At 35.6% G+C, this 16,028-nt stretch overlaps 1 protein-coding gene across 7 annotated transcripts in view; it reads right to left on the reverse strand.

The window, feature by feature from the left end:
- Window positions 1-12,980, reverse strand: part of RAB18 (RAB GTPASE HOMOLOG B18) — a 34,287-nt gene extending 21,307 nt beyond the window's left edge. The window contains exons 1-6 of one of the 7 annotated variants that reach the window (XM_088850771.1): window positions 12,792-12,980; window positions 11,971-12,072; window positions 11,742-11,835; window positions 11,218-11,400; window positions 7,768-7,836; window positions 6,239-6,304 (exon numbers count right to left, since the gene is read on the reverse strand). In XM_088850771.1, the coding sequence (XP_088706897.1) occupies window positions 6,239-6,304; window positions 7,768-7,836; window positions 11,218-11,353 (271 nt within the window). In that variant the 5' untranslated portion in view covers window positions 11,354-11,400; window positions 11,742-11,835; window positions 11,971-12,072; window positions 12,792-12,980. Of the gene's footprint in view, window positions 1-6,238; window positions 6,305-7,767; window positions 7,837-11,217; window positions 11,401-11,568; window positions 11,660-11,741; window positions 11,836-11,970; window positions 12,094-12,791 lie in introns of all 7 variants that reach the window. The other 6 variants (XM_088850769.1, XM_088850772.1, XM_020668803.2 and 3 more) reach the window with 6 other exon arrangements.
- Between the last annotated feature and the right edge of the window lie 3,048 nt (window positions 12,981-16,028).

Here is a 16,028-nt window from a genome sequence, read left to right on the forward strand (position 1 = left end):
TATCTCCTAAAACCAGATCAGGTAAAGTTAATGGAAGAAGGATGCCCTTTTCCTTACTTTTCATAAAATTTGATCAATTAGTTAGACCTGGAAGTAATAACTTTTTGGTCAAATTAGCAGGACAAGATAACAATTTTCTGATTTACTATAAAGAAACCGATAGAATGAGAATCATGATGTTGACTAGAAAAAAACACTTAGATTCCCTGAGCTCTTCTAGATATTCATTGTTATTCTTCAGCATGTATCTAGGATGATTGGTACATGGTCTAAAATTGATTTTTGAAGGCCATAGGAGTGGGTGAAACATGACTGGGCTTCCAAGTCTGGGAATACTAGGAATTTATCTAGCTTACTTAGATTGGGTTTTTAGAGTGATTGGAACAAGTACATTGAGAGGGACATCCAACAGGCAGATTCCATAAAACCCATATGCCGTCTGATGCACCAAATAAGGGTACTGCCTTCCACTGAGCAGAATTTCTTCCTCATATCCCTTAAACCTCGGTTATAGATAGTGCATATTCTTTGTGACAACAATAGCAAAGATTTCAGTATTTGAGAACAATTTCTGGTAGATCTCTGCTTGTACAGGTCCCCCAGGCCCTTCACATTCCGTGCAAGATCTTCATTCTTGACAGGGTGGTTTATGCCATGCTGCTGTTCTTCGATCTTCCTGAGGCACAGGCATTGGAGCAGGTCTGTTGTAGTTAAATATTACAGACATCTTTCTCAATTCCTGACTCCTTGAGCCTTTTTCCTTTTATCATTTGATCTGAAGGCCACTGCTATGCCGTCCAACTCCTCATATGAGAGACCCATGACCATCATATTCATTATGTTTTGTTTGTTTAGTTCTTTTCATGCTATCCTTTCTTCCAAACCTGTGGATTTCTGAATTGAGTATTCCTCATCAACTGCATGTTCCTCATTTTCAACTATGCCAGCTCATCTGCTGTTATGGCAGGAAGACAGTGCAATAGGTATAAGAACCACTTCATCTCCTCATGGAATAGATCACAAAGGCTGTACGTGAGATAAACACTTGGTCCTTACAGAGGAAGAACTAGCCTGGGATTCATCCTGTGCAGTACTGAAAGTATTTACTGCTGATTCCATATGAGAGTTCACCAACATCACATCTCTCAGAGCAGCCACAAGCACCCCATTTAAAATCTATGGCGAAACCTGGTCTAACCCTTGGACAGCCCACTTAGACCAAATTAGCTGCAGGAAACATTGATGTGAATCAAGGGCATAGAATATATCATGTAGTGCTTCTTAATTCAGCTTCATTCACCTCAGCCACGTATTTTTCTTTAATTTACACCAGTCTAGAGTTTTTGGGTTCTGCAGAGGATTGGGTTCATGTCAGGCAAGGATTTTGCACATATTAGGTTCAGTTGATGCCAAAAAAGGTTGAATATTTGGGACTGTGATCTAATGTTGGGGTTAGGATTCTTTATGGTTTGATATTTTCTGAACTTGGACCCAGAAACAAAAATTGGATTTGTTAGGCAAATGAAATCTGGTTTGGCTAGCATTCTTATGGCCTTGATGACTGAAATAAGCATGGTTAGGTTACATGGGGCTTTGTTGAGTGCATTAGGTTTTGTTAGAGAGGATTGGGGTTCGGTTTTGGTCTATGGTCGAGATGGATTGGATGGATTGGGGGTTAGGTGCGGCTGTGTGTGTGTGTGGGGAGGGGGGGGGGTGGGGCTGGGATCTGTTCGCATGGTGGTTACTTCTGAATATGGACAGATGAATCTTTTCCTATCAATTTACCTCATGCTTTAGTTTTTTTTTTCTAATTAAATGAATGAGAAATGTGAAGAAAAGGACAAGAGTTGTATATAATTTGAGCTAAATGAAGGATATTTATTATCATTGCGATGTAACATCAAATGAATATCTCTAATATATTATTGTGAAGGGCTTATATTATGAGAAGACTCAAGTAAATAAATATTACTTGTTACTCTCAAGTTTTATTTCACTAATTTTTTTTTTATATGATTTTTTAAAGATATTCCTATTATACCAATTTTGTATCTAAATGTTTTTCAAAAAGAAATTTACAACTAATTTTTATTTTTAAAATTTTTCTAGTTTCATATAGTTATTGTAAGGTGCCCTCATGGCCGTCTCAGACTAGGTTACTAACAAGCAATGATCCCTGCTCCTGCTGCTGCCCCTGCCCCCAACAACCATGTGATGGATTATTCTCCACCCTGATGGAGATGGACATTGGGATGAACCTTGATCTGTTCAATCAGACCCTTCAGATGAGCTCTGCTCTCTAGAATGGATGTAGATCTGTCAATTGAGCGCACATATGAACTTGTCCAGATCTGTCAATCTGGGCCCACAGATGAACTTGGCCAGCAACAGCTTCATTCTCAACTGTAAGATTGTCATGGCGCATAGTGAGAGGGTGAAGATCCATGCATTCATACTCTCTGATTTTATGTACCCTCTACAGATCGTGGTTTTGGTGCAGTATCATTGAGATTTATAAAGAAGATCTGTGGGATCTTCGTTCCAGCTATATGACTTGGATCCCAGTAGGCATTCTTTGCTTGGCCAGTTTTTCTGGTCTTCCTCTCTTTTCCTGATATCTTTCCCTACCTTGCATCTGCTTCTTGGCCCGTCTTTTGACAACAAGCTTCCACTCCTGACTAGAGCACGGGCATTTTTTGTATGTGGTTCGTTATTTGGCTTGGGGTTTGCACTTGTCAGGGGAGGTATGATAGATCCCTCATAAACTTCTGCCATAACAGAGATTGTGTAATTCTTGGTTATCTAGGATTAACAGAATAAGCTGTGAGATGGAGGCTGGATTTAGGGTCCTATGTTGATTCTGACTATCCGAACCACTCTCCTGGTATAGAGTCACAATCTAGCATAATATTTCATCCGCAGACATTGCCCGCCCACAGCTGTAAATACATCCTCATTCCAAGCATGCAAAGAATACCAATAGCCTTGATCCATATGCTTTGTTCTGCCTAAGGGGGATTGGCATCCCCGAACTTTATCTGCACAGACTAAGAGCAGCCCCTCTAAATCACAAATCTCCATGTGAAAGGATCCGGTTTGCAAAAAGGATATCAGTGTGGGGTAATAAACATAATATAACCCTTATCAAGAAAATGAAAGGATATTAGTGTGGGGGATTGTCATCTCTCTCTCTCTCTCTCTCTCTCTCTCTCTCTCTCTCTCTTTATGAACATATAAACATATGAGTTCATATAAGCCCAATGGCCCAGATTGAATCTAGACCGATCTGACGGTCACGACCTCATTTCGTAATTGAATTTTAATTTTTTTTTACAAATCTAAATAACTTGAAATTTTACTCGTGTGTTCTTCAAAAATAGTATAATCTAATAAAAATATCAAAACAATAATTTACAATAAATAAATTGACTAAAATACCCCTGAAATGTTTTGGAGGTATTTTGGTCAATTTATTTATTACAAATTATTTTTTTAATATTTTTATTAAGTGCGCCTTGATGAGAAGAATAGACACCTAAAATTTCAAGTTATTTGGATTTGTATATAGAAAATTAAAATTCAAACACGAAATGAGGTCGTGACCGTCAAATCCGTTGGGCTTATATGTTCACATGAGCTAGTGGGCTAATCTCAGCATTTTCCTATATATATATATGGGTGTGTGTGTGTAGAAAAATATACAAAAAGACCATTTATTTTTATTACAAGGATTTCACAATCATTCTTGTCCATCAAATGTTAAATTGTTGGTTGTAGGTGTGTCATTGATTAAACTCAAAATTTTTTAAAAAAAATAAAAAATCTCGAACTTTCTAACATACCCCAAGCCATCCAATTTGACATCTAATGGGTAGGAATGATTGTGACCTCCTCGTAACAATAGTAAATGGTCTCACAGTATATTATATATATACATATGACTGATAGTATTTTAATTTTAATTTTTTTTCTACAAATCCAAATCACTTGAAATTTTAAGCGTGTGTTCTTCTTATCAAGATGCACCTAATAAAAATAAAAATAAATAATTCGTGAAAAAACAATTGACCAAAATACCTCCAAAATCTTTTTGGGGGTATTTTGATCAATTTATTTTATGTAAAATATTTTTTTGATATTTTTCAAAGATTCATCTATTTTTGATGTACACACTCTCCAAATTTCAAGTGATTCGGATTTGTAGAAAAAAAATTAAAATTCAAGCACTACCGGACATCCGTGATCGTCAGATCGGCCCAGATTCAATCTAGGCTGGTGGGCTCATTTTTTCATGTGAGCTAGTGGGCTCACCCTAATATCTTCCTATATATATATATATATATATATGGGTGTGGTTTTTATAAGGTTGCAACCTTAAACAATCCAATTAAGGCACACCTCCAAATTTTATCATAACATGTAATTTTGGTAAAAAAAATTCTTAAGATCATCTCAAAATCTATTTTCATATCTAATTCTAAAATTTTAAACTCAAAAAACGGTTAAAATCAAGCAGGTCTATAAACATATGAAAATCTTGAAAATGGACGGTCTAGATAATGTATTGTAAGGTGCACTATTTCTAGGACTCAAAATCTTTTTTTCTTTCATATTCGCACATCTCGATGTCGAGATGATCAATTAGAGGTCTTTTCAACATTAAAACAACATTTTCCAATGGATTTTTAAGGTGCATTTGTAATTCTACATTTTAAGGTTGCAACGCTATTTAAACTTTTTCCTATATATAAGTATATATAAGTAATATGGATTCATTAACTGTGATAGCTGGAATTCCCTCTCAGTAGACAGAGGTGCATCCAGTCTTTTCCTTGAGGGTCGAATTCATGAAAGTCCTTTTGTAGCTGAAGAGATTTTGAGCGCTCGTTTAAAATGAAATAGGAATTTCGAGGTTGTGGATATTGATAAGTAGCTTCCGCCTCCAAGCATTAGCCCAAGTTACGTTAATTCAGCATTCTATGTCAATCTAGTTCCCAAATAACATTATTCCATGTCAGCCTAAGTTCCAAAATAAAATTATTCCATGTTGATCTATAATCCAAAAATAAAATTACAAACCCTAAAATGCTCTGTCTTCTCAATATTTTTTTTTATAAAAACTGATCCCCCCCCCCCCCTCCCCCCCCCAAAAAAAAAAAATACTAGGATCGCCTGGTCTTTGGCTGGCGATCCACTTCGGAAGCTTGATCTTAGGATCATGAAAAGGGGTCTTCTACGGATCTACGTTTTAGAATTTTGGATCTCGATCCCTTCTTCAAGGGATTGAGTTCTGTTCATCATGTGAATGAGATCCATACTTCAATGGGATCCAGTATTCTAGTTCTTGTGTGTTAGGGTTCTTAGTCCTGAGTGTCATGGGATCCAGATTCTATTACATTGTAACACAGGAACCATACGTATACTGCAGCCAGATTCCACCAATATGTGGTTCTAATAGTATGGGATCCACCATATGCTATAATTCATAGCGAGGCTTTCAACAAGGGATCGATCTTCCATTAAATCAGGATCCTTGGATTGAGTATATTATTATGATTCTTACCAGTGTTTCAAAAAGCGCTAGCCGGCACCTAGGCGGTCGGGGGGGTCCAGGCCGCCCAGAACCTAGGTGGCCCAGTAATTTTTATTTTTTTCGGGTTTTCTCTCTCTAAAATATCCTCTAATGGGTTTTAGGTTCATTTGAAACCTAAAAACCACAATTTTTCACCTTTAATATTAAAAAAAATGACCCATAATGACAAAAAAAATGGCCTCAACAAGCGGCATTTCCGCCCCTGGGTGGGGCAAAGGCCCTGGGCGGCCGCCCAAGCGGCCACCTAAGCGGGTTCCCGGGCGCCCAAGGATACCCGCCTAGACCTGGGCGATGCGCCCAAGACTTCTGGACCGCCTAGGCGGCCACCCAGACGCTGGGCGGTCCACTTTTTGAAACACTGATTATTATATAAATGTAATGAAAAAGATTGCCACAAGTTTTGGTACTTCACAAAAATAAAAAAATACAAACGCGGAAGTCATAAGTTACTATTCTTTTGTTTATAATAGAGATCTACAACTTGATTTATTGAGGCATAAATTTGTACATCAATATACACTTGTAATCACAAAACTTCAGGGGAAGATGTTCCAAAGAAAAATTAAAAATTAAAAAGAAATTTAAACAAACAATAAACAAAATAGAAATAAATAAGGAAAAAAAACAAAAGAAGAGAAGACCCACCAAGTATAATTCCTTGAGCACCTCTGTAGTATGAACTGGTTAACGTTCTGAATCTCTCCTGTCCAGCTGAAATATCAACAAGGAAATTCAATCCTGAGACTGATTTTGAAGATAATTGTTTCTGGAAAAACTATGTATCTTGTACCCTTTGCAACTAAGAACACACACAACTAAGAGATCTTTCCAATTATCGGGAAAACAGGATGTTGCTTTCTAATTAGAAATAGGAATTTATGAATAGTTGGCATTCATGACCCTTGCACATGTAAAGGTAATAAAAAGAGAAGGATGAAGGGCAGTAACTTTCATGAAATCCAAGAAAGATAAAAGAAAAAAAAAAAAGGAACAACAATTCACTACCAAAAAATCCTTTGCAGAATGTGTAGCCTACTAGAGAATCTCCCAACAGGTCCCATATTACCAACAAATGGAACTGTACATCCAATTTCCTACATATGGACAGTCATTGGCCTTGAAATTAGGCCAGATCAGACTGAAGGGTCTGATAGATTCTAACCAGAATTGGGCCCTTGACCATGTGGACAAAGCATGTAATGAAGACCCCTGGGTCAGACCATATCTGACGTGCTGGTTCCACTCCTTTTGAAATTGAAGAGATAAAATATCATCTGTAATTATGGTTTGGATTATTGAAGAGATTATATATGTCGTAGTTTGGCTGCAACATGTGTTCTGGTAAACTAGTTGTCTCAGTTTCATTAAAATGCGGTGTTTTTTGAGCTTTGGATAAAAAAGGTATTTTCTCTTTTATCTCACAACAGCAGTGTTTCTTGAGTGGGTGCAAACCTAAAAGCGTGCATAAAGTGGCACCCAAAGAAGCCGCCGACATACATTTTGGCTGGCACCTAAAATGCAGCCCCAACCCAAGATGTGGTTTAGGTCAACATCCAAAGGAGGCCTTAGAAACTGATAAATCACGTTTCTGTAAGTAAGGGCAATATGAAATCGACAAAGTTTCTTCACGAGAGTTGTTAGGCTGGTGAGAATGTCCATTGCTCAAGCTTGATGACACTTATCATTAGAAGCACTATTGTTTGTGCAACTGTATGGTCGGTACATTTGCAAAGAAATGGTGGTATCTCAATTAGCATTTTCAAAAGCCATCGAAACTTCAAGTGATCTGGCATAACTTTAGGTACAATAAAGTTTTCAATTAATGTCATCCTAATTTGGAACTTAAATCACAATTACACACTGATAATTAGCTCATAAGGTGTTCTGCATCAAAATTGCCCAAGTTTCACGCATCCACCTAATATTTACAAAACCATAAAACAATACATTTTCATCAGTGAGTAACCTGAAAAATATACAAAAAAAAAGACGCAATTCATCTTTCTACTTGCTCAACATGCAAATATTTGGGCGATGCTACAGAAAGATAACATTGAAACTAAGCAAGCCAAGGTATAGGCTCTAATTTATGCCACTCTCGTGGCAGCAAACAGAATGAAAATGGGATCTTAACAAAGTATTGCATCCACAAAACACAACCACAAGCACCTTACCTGTGTCCCATATTGCAAGCTTCAGTCTTTTCCCTCCAAGAGTGAGCATCTTAATTTTAAAGTCCACACCTAAGCAAAGAACAGAAATGAATAATAATAGTCACGAATCAGGAAGCTAAGCTGGCAACGAAGAGCAGTAATACAAAACAAGTATGGAAAGAACTGCCAGTAATACTGAAGTAGAATTTATTGACAATATTTGTCAAGGTCGCACACTAGAGAGGGTGCAAAACAGAATGCTTTCCCATAAAAACAACAAACAGAATGATTTCAAATTCAAGAGTAATGAAGACAATGAAATCAGCTTCAGTTGCTCATGGCTCTTCTTCAATGGGGAAGGCCCTCATGCCCAAGACCTCATGGTAACCAAAAAAAAATTAAAAAGAAGATGAACCCTGTTCATGGTTCTCGTATCACAAGACGCCAAACCTGTCTCTCCTGATGAAGAGGCTCGGCTCCCTTCTGTTCAACTCTCAGGGGAGCCTCTTGGCAGAGGACATTTGCACTCTCTTACGCCCAGGGAAGGGGTCTATCATTCACAAGGAAGGCTCTCTAGCATTGAATTGTTGTGTCTGAATTTCCTATCTTTCAAGAAGTGTGCGCAGAGGCATTGGAGACTAGGGGAAGAGCCTTGATCAGTTTTATAAATGATGGATTTCACCACATGGATGTGGGGATAGAAGGGATGTTTATATGGAAGCAAACCAAACAAGCTGGCTTATTTGGGTAAAGTTATGACTGTAGAAGAACCAGACATAGGTAGAAGAATCCAAATGGAGCTGGCACCAAGTATGGGCTTATGATCTTCCCATCCAAAGCTGGATTCAAGTGGTCCTCCAATTCAGTGCAATTAATAAGTTAATGACTTGAAAAAGTTACAACACTCGGATGGTGCTACATATCACCAGGATCGTAGTTGAAGCTACCAACCATTTTAAAAGATCTAGTGGAGAAGTAGCTCTAAAGTAAGGTCACAAATGGAAACAATTTTTAATAAGGATAAACTCCAGGGGAGGAACAAGAGCTCTTGCCTAAAAGGGGAGAAGGGAAGAAGGTGGTTTCAGGTGAAATATTTTGAAGGTCAAAGGGGTGGAAGATTAAGCTGTACCTTGGTGACATAGAAACAAAGGGGAACATTGACCAAGAGAAAAGTGATGGCTACAAATCTTGGAAAGAAGAAATGAAGGTTGGCAAGAATGTAGGCACTAGGCACTTGTAACCGAAAAGGGTGTGGTTGCCTGGAGTCCAGCCTAAATTTGCTCAAATGATTGCAAAAGGAGCGGAAAGAGTAATGTATGCACCATTGGAAGATTTAAGATGCTATGGGCTTGAACAAGGAGGAGTTTAGGAGTATTGCCTGTAGGATCACATCCCTTTTAACCCTTGCTGAAGATCAGTGTATTAACACAAGGACTCAGCCCTGTCCTCAAGGCAGGTCGACTCACCAATTTCTGAGTTGGCTATGCGTGCCTTGTCTATGCTTTTTAAACTTCATAAAAAAAGAAAATAGAGGGAATTAAGAAACATGAAGAATGAAATCATAAAAACAGGAAAAAAGGGAAAGGGAAAAAGGTTAGGTATTATGCAGAAGTAAAATTCTTACCACTGAACACCTACGACTTAAAGTCTTCTCTTAGCCTGGCATCCACTTAATTCTAGGAGGAAACAATTTTTTCTTGGTTAGTGAGTTAGTGTATTAATAGTCTGTCCCCCTGGGATGGTATGATATGCCAGCGTTTGCCAGTGTAGAAGTGAAAGCCTTACTTATTCATGAATTTATTGCATGTTTGGGCAGAGATGAGATGAATTTGAGGGGTGAGATGAAATGCAATCTAGCAATTTTCAAGAGAATTTGGAAAGATATAGATAGTAAATTTCTACTAAAGGAAGTGGACACAGAGATGGGTTGAGAAAATTAACAAATAAATGCTTGGATCGTAGCAAGGACAGAGAATGGATGATTTAAAACTGATAGGTCCTCAAAATTCATGGGTAAGAACAATCTGCAAAGTTTGAGCACCAAAAATTTGGGTGATTCCTTTCTCAGATATTTTTTTGAGCAGAGAGGCGACCAAAAATTTGGGTGATTCCTTCCTCAGATATTTGATAGTGTCACTAAGCCAAATCCAAGTCTGCATTACTCGATTACTGAGTTGGTATTGTCTTAAAGAATTGCACTGGCCTACCAACACAACACGAAATGAATTTGTACTAAAAGAAATGCATGTGTGATTAGAATTCATATCGTGAGTGGCAGTTTCTCACGAGTCAATATCTAACATTAGGAAGCGACTTCAGATGGATTAGGAGGGACTCACCAATCCAATGGATTTTTAGAGGGCTTTCTGGAAAAAATTGCTGTCAAATAATTCCACTGAGGATATAAACCTTATGAATGTAGATATTTAGTGATGTATTCAAACATGAATTAACCACATTAATAAAATAAGCATTCAAATAATAAAAAATAAAATAAAATAAGCATTCTAAAGGTTCATCATGCTAACAATGTAGCTGCTATGGGGTTGCTTAAGAGGAAGGAAATTGGATGAAACAGCCCTGTTGGAGCCCATGGGACTACACATGAAGTCTCTAAACTCTCAAACAGATTGAGACATTGACCCACATGGTTTATGCATGGAAACACTGTCATGCTCAGGGATATAGGAAACATTCTAAATTAATTAAAAATGAAAAAGGAAATATCCTATAAAAAGGATACAAATCTCTCTTTGCAAACAACTAAGAGCTACAATTTCCTGCAAATTCATTGTTGGGATTATCACCTGGGGAGGAGATTCACCATTGGATGTTATGCAAATACCCTTACTTAGTTTTCTAGAGTGAATTTTATTGCTTACTTTCATTTGCTTTTTCTCCCACAACTTAAAGTAGATTCTACAAAATAATGAACACTACAACACTGTAGCAATTCACAACACAAAATAAGGCTTTGTCGGATGCCAAGAAAAACTTGCACTATGATGTTTCGGCAGCTTTTTTGTTGATATCGGGAATGTGTTTCACTGGTTTCTGGTGAAGACATCTTCTAGACCTTTTTAGGCATGTACAGACACAAGACTCGCTGTCACTTTGTGTGTGAAAGGTATTAGAAAAGACCAGTTTGAACCCTAAACACAATAACATGGCCTTTTTATAGAACTCAAAACGGAAACTCATCCAAACATGTTTAGCAGAGAAAGAGGTGGTAAATTTTGTATTAAATCAACGGAAATCAACACAGGAACTTCAAAAACCTTTTCATACAGTTAGAACATAATTTACTCTATCTTTCACAATCAATATAAATTAATTTGATTGCCCAAGATATTAACAAATATCGTGATGCACATACCCATGATAGTAAAATAATTGTCCATTAGAAACGTTAAAAATAAAGAGGAGTTTCAATTTATACGCAAAATAACAAATAGTAGTAGTTTTTCATACCTATTGTGGGAGAAAGATCATCGAAAGTATCAGATGTAAAACTCAAAAGGAGACTGCTCTTGCCTACTCCTGAGTCTCCAATAAGTAACAATTTAAATAAATAATCAAACTCCCCTGGACTATTTGATGGATCCATCAAAGTTTCTAGCCAAACCAACAAGCCTCAGATTTTAGAAGAAATTCCTGCAGACAAAAAAGTCCAAAAACAATCAGCATTACGATAGCATAAAAAGTACAAAGGTACAAGAGGAACCCCATTCCCCCGACCCCCTTCTCCCCTCTTCCATCTATCTATCTATCTGTCTATGTGTGTGTGTGCATGTGTGTTTCTTTGTGCTTGGGTTTGAATACAATGCTGGCAGTGTTAGGTTCCCAACGGTGTGCTAGCATCACCCCAGCCGCCTAATGTCTGCATCATTTGCACTGAGTCTTGCACTGCATTCTATTATACCATATCCACACAAATAGAGAGAGAAATCAGATCATTCCGATTTATAGAAAAGAAATGAAAAATAAAACACTACCGGACAATCGTGACTGTACGATGAACTTTGGACGATGATGAAGGTAGGCGAGATCACTGTTCATTTTCGCCTATAGACGTTTTGTAGTATCTTCCTATATATATATAAATAAATTAGATATTTATATATAAAACGTATACAAATAATGGAAAAAATTAAAATAAAAAATATTTTTTAAAATACATTTATATAACTATTTTTTTGCTGGCCGCAGGAGACCCGAACATACCCGAAGCGGTCCAAATCTGACCGAAGCGGTCCAAATCTGACCGAAGCGGTCCAAATCTGACCAACGAGGCAACACCGTTCTTCGCTTCTCTTCGGTTTTTGCCTAAAATCCAAAGGCTTTGGCCTAAGAGGCCAAAACGAAGCGAATTTGATAGCATGCTTGCAAACTAATCATACAAGAACTGCAATCTTTTCACAAATCTATAATACTTCTTTTTTCCTAAGTTATACAACAGATTTCTCTAGAATCATTTCAGAATAAGATTAAACATATGAGATGCAATGGTTGTTATCAAGTTGGATTTTGATACATTATTTCATACTACAGCTTGTGTCAATAGTTTAATTCCGATTGATATACATCAGATTTGAGTGGAAAATACCTAAAATCTATATATATATAAAAAATGCATCTAAGATTCAGAAATTAGCGCACCAATAATAACCATATCAAACACAAATAGCACTTTTTTGAAGAAATTGGTGCCATGTAATCCGAGAAAGAGGTTTCCACATTAAGGAAAGGTTGGTGAATTTGTAAGGTTTCAATTAATTCCCTCTAGAATCCCATCCAAAGCTCATCAAAAAGCCTTTCTCCGATCCATCCAAGATCCTTGTTAAGAATCCCATGAATTTCGAAAAAAAATGCTTCAAAATTCAGGTGAAATCTCTTTGCGTAACAAACAAACAGATTGGTTATAAATGACTTTAACGACATCTCTCTCTCTCCAAAACAAACCCTAGAAGCCTATTCCTTTCTCCAAATGCACGAAGTACATATTTCGATCCAAATGAATTAAAATTTGGAATAAAAAGTGTTACATGTACTTATCCCTCTTCTCCTTCCTCTCCTTCAAACTTCAATTCCTCATCTATCGATCTCGTCTCTAGAAAATCCGTAAAGGAGAGGACGGGCACTTTTATTGACGAGTTTGAAAAGGATGGGAATAAATGCAGAAAAATGCAGAAGGGGGTGGGATTCACTTGAAGAGAGAGAGGACGACAACCTGGTTTCTAGGTGGAAAGTGGTTATGTTACTTGTGAGCGAAGCGAAGGCATCATTTATTGATTATGGTATACCATGCTTATGCGGGAGCACACTGTCTATCTACTCCCTTGGTTAGAATGAGGATTTTTTAACTATTTTTTTTTTTTTTTCAAATGTTCACTCTGGAGCATGGTTATTTCTATTCCCTCCCCTTGGTGAAAAGACATAGTTTGAGATTTTGTCAATTTTTAAATTTGAGGATTACTTAAGAGTTACAGATTATTATTGTAAAACAAAATTGGAATTAGAGTTTTATGACACTTAGATCTCATTATTGTCTTTTTGAATCTCAAAACATTATTTTTTCAAGTGCATATAGAAGGTACAATTAGGAAATTTTTTTATTGAAGTTAATCTATTGGTTGAAGAGGATACATATCCAAAATTTGGGGTCTTAAATTTGATTTTAAGTGGTGTTTTACTTGAGGGAGTAAATGGACATTCTACTCTTGTAGGAGTAGAATATCTTTTAGGTTTTGAAATTACATGACAATCTCTAAATGATTATTTTTAGAAGACAAAAATATGAAATTTAATTTCGAAAAAGTTTATATTAGGTTGCAAACCTATTAAGATGCAAAAATCCATCAAAAAAAGATTGTTTTGATATTACAAAATCATCTAATTGATCGTTGGCATATTGAGATGTATGAATATTAAAAAAAAAAAATTTCTAAGTCCAAAAAATAGTACATTTAGCAACACATTATCTGGATCATTCATTTTCAAGAATTTCATGTCTATCTACTTGATTTGAACTATTTTGGGAGTTTAAAATTGTATAATTAGATATGAAAATCGATTTTCAAGCCATCTTAATAATATTTTATACTAAAATTACATCTTATGATAAAATTTGGAGGTGCTCCTTACTTTTAAATGTTTAAGGTTGCAACGATATACAAACCATGCCACTTAATTTTTTAACACTTACATCAAAAATTTGGACAATCTCAGTTCAATCTCGAGATAGTATTTGTTTCAAGTGCACAGATAGTGCGATTTAATATTTTTTTTTTTTGAGATTAATATGTGCGTTGAAGATGTTACATCTTTAAAATTTGAAATTCAGGATTGGATTTTCTCTGAGGGAGTAAACAGATATTATGATATGGCGGGAGCACTAAATCTCTAGACTTAAAGATATAGATATGAATAGAGTGTCAACGTAAAAGACAAATTTACATTTTATTGTGATCTATGTTTCCCCCAATTTTTTGGGTGGAAATAGGGGGAATACTCTAGAGCAAGAGGTGTTTTTTTGGGAGAGAACTTTTCTAAGACTGTCACCTTTCATTTTTGTTTCTTGGGAAAGTGGATATCAATAGGGTAAGTACTTTCCAGTTTTTGGCCTTTTTGCGAGAAAACCATGTCCCGCCCTTTTCCGTGTGAAAGCAATATACAAGCACTTTCACAGGTTGATAAGAAAGATGAATGAACTTTCTCAAGGTGTTGGAAATGCGCTTTCATTCAAATGAGGGTGCGTTTTGTATAAAGCCCGGGCTCTAAATAATCAAAGTAAAATATACCTTCAAATAGTATAAGAAATATGGTTTCAATACTAAAAATCTTTATGATAGATTTAAAATATATTTCCATCTCTAATTATAAAATTTAAAAGCTTCAAAATAGTGCAGATCAAGCAAATCTATGAAAACTTGAAAATATTCAAAATTGATGGCCAAAAATGAATTACAAGCTGCAGTATTTCTAAAATTTGAAATCCATTTTTCTCATGTCCATGCATCTTGAGGTCGAGATGATCAATTTGAGGATTTTTGGGTATCAAAACAACCTCTTCTAGTGAAATTTTTGAGGTGCGCCCTATTTGATTGTTTAAAGCCTCACACTTAAACTTTTTCCTTTAAATAAACTTGCCCAAAGAATATAAATTGTTGTTTACTCATTTTGTTAACTCCTCTAATGTGTCACTCTAAATGTCTAAAATATAGGATATATATATATATATATATATATATATATATATATATATATATATATATATATATATATATATAGGAAACTGATGAGATTAGTTCACTAGCTCATATGAACATATGAATCTAATGGCCTAGATTAAATCTAGGCCGATTTGACGGTCACGACCTCATTGCGTATTTGAATTTAAATTTTTTTTTCTACAAATCCAAATATCTTGAAATTTTAGAAGTGTCTTCTTCAAAATTGGATAATCTAATAAAACTATCAAAAAAATAATTTACAAGAAATACATTGATCAAAATACTCCTGAAAAGTTTCGACGGTATTTTTGTCAATTTATTTATTGCAAAATTATTTTTTAAATATTTTTATTAGGTGCACCTTGATGAGAAGAATCGAAGTCTAAAATTTCAAGTTATTTAGATTTGTATAAAAAACATTAAAATTCAAACATGAAATAAAGTCGTGACCGTCATATCGGCAGTCAGATCGGCCCAAATTCAATCTGGGCTGTTGGGCTCATATGTTCCTGTGAGCTAGTGGGCTAATCTCAGCATATATATATATATATATATATATATATATATATATATATATATATATATATATATATATATGGTGCAGTTTGTATAGAGCCTAGGCTCAACAATCAAATTAGAACCTACCTTCAAATATTATCGAGAAATGTGGTTTCAAGATTAGAAATCTTTGTGATAGCCTTAAAATATATTTTCATATTTATTTATAAAATTTAAATCTTCCAAAATAGTGTAGATCGAGCAAATCTATGAAAACTTAGAAAATCTTGAAAATTGACAGTCCAAAATACATTACAAATTACACTATTTCCAAAACTTGAAATGCATTTTTTTCTCATGTCCATGCATCTTGATGTCAAGATGATTAATTTGATGATATTTGGGCATCAAAACAACATTTTCTAGTAAAATTTTTGAGGCAGGCTCTGATTTGATTGTTTAGAGCCTTGGCTCTATATAAACTTTTCCATATATATATATATATATATATATATATATATATATATATATATATAACTTCAAGTTTGTTTT

The sequence above is a fragment of the Amborella trichopoda genome, chromosome 11 (genome assembly GCF_054954075.1).
Source record: "Amborella trichopoda isolate Santa Cruz 75 chromosome 11, AtrichopodaSantaCruz75HAP2 v2.0, whole genome shotgun sequence".
NCBI lineage: Eukaryota > Viridiplantae > Streptophyta > Magnoliopsida > Amborellales > Amborellaceae > Amborella > Amborella trichopoda.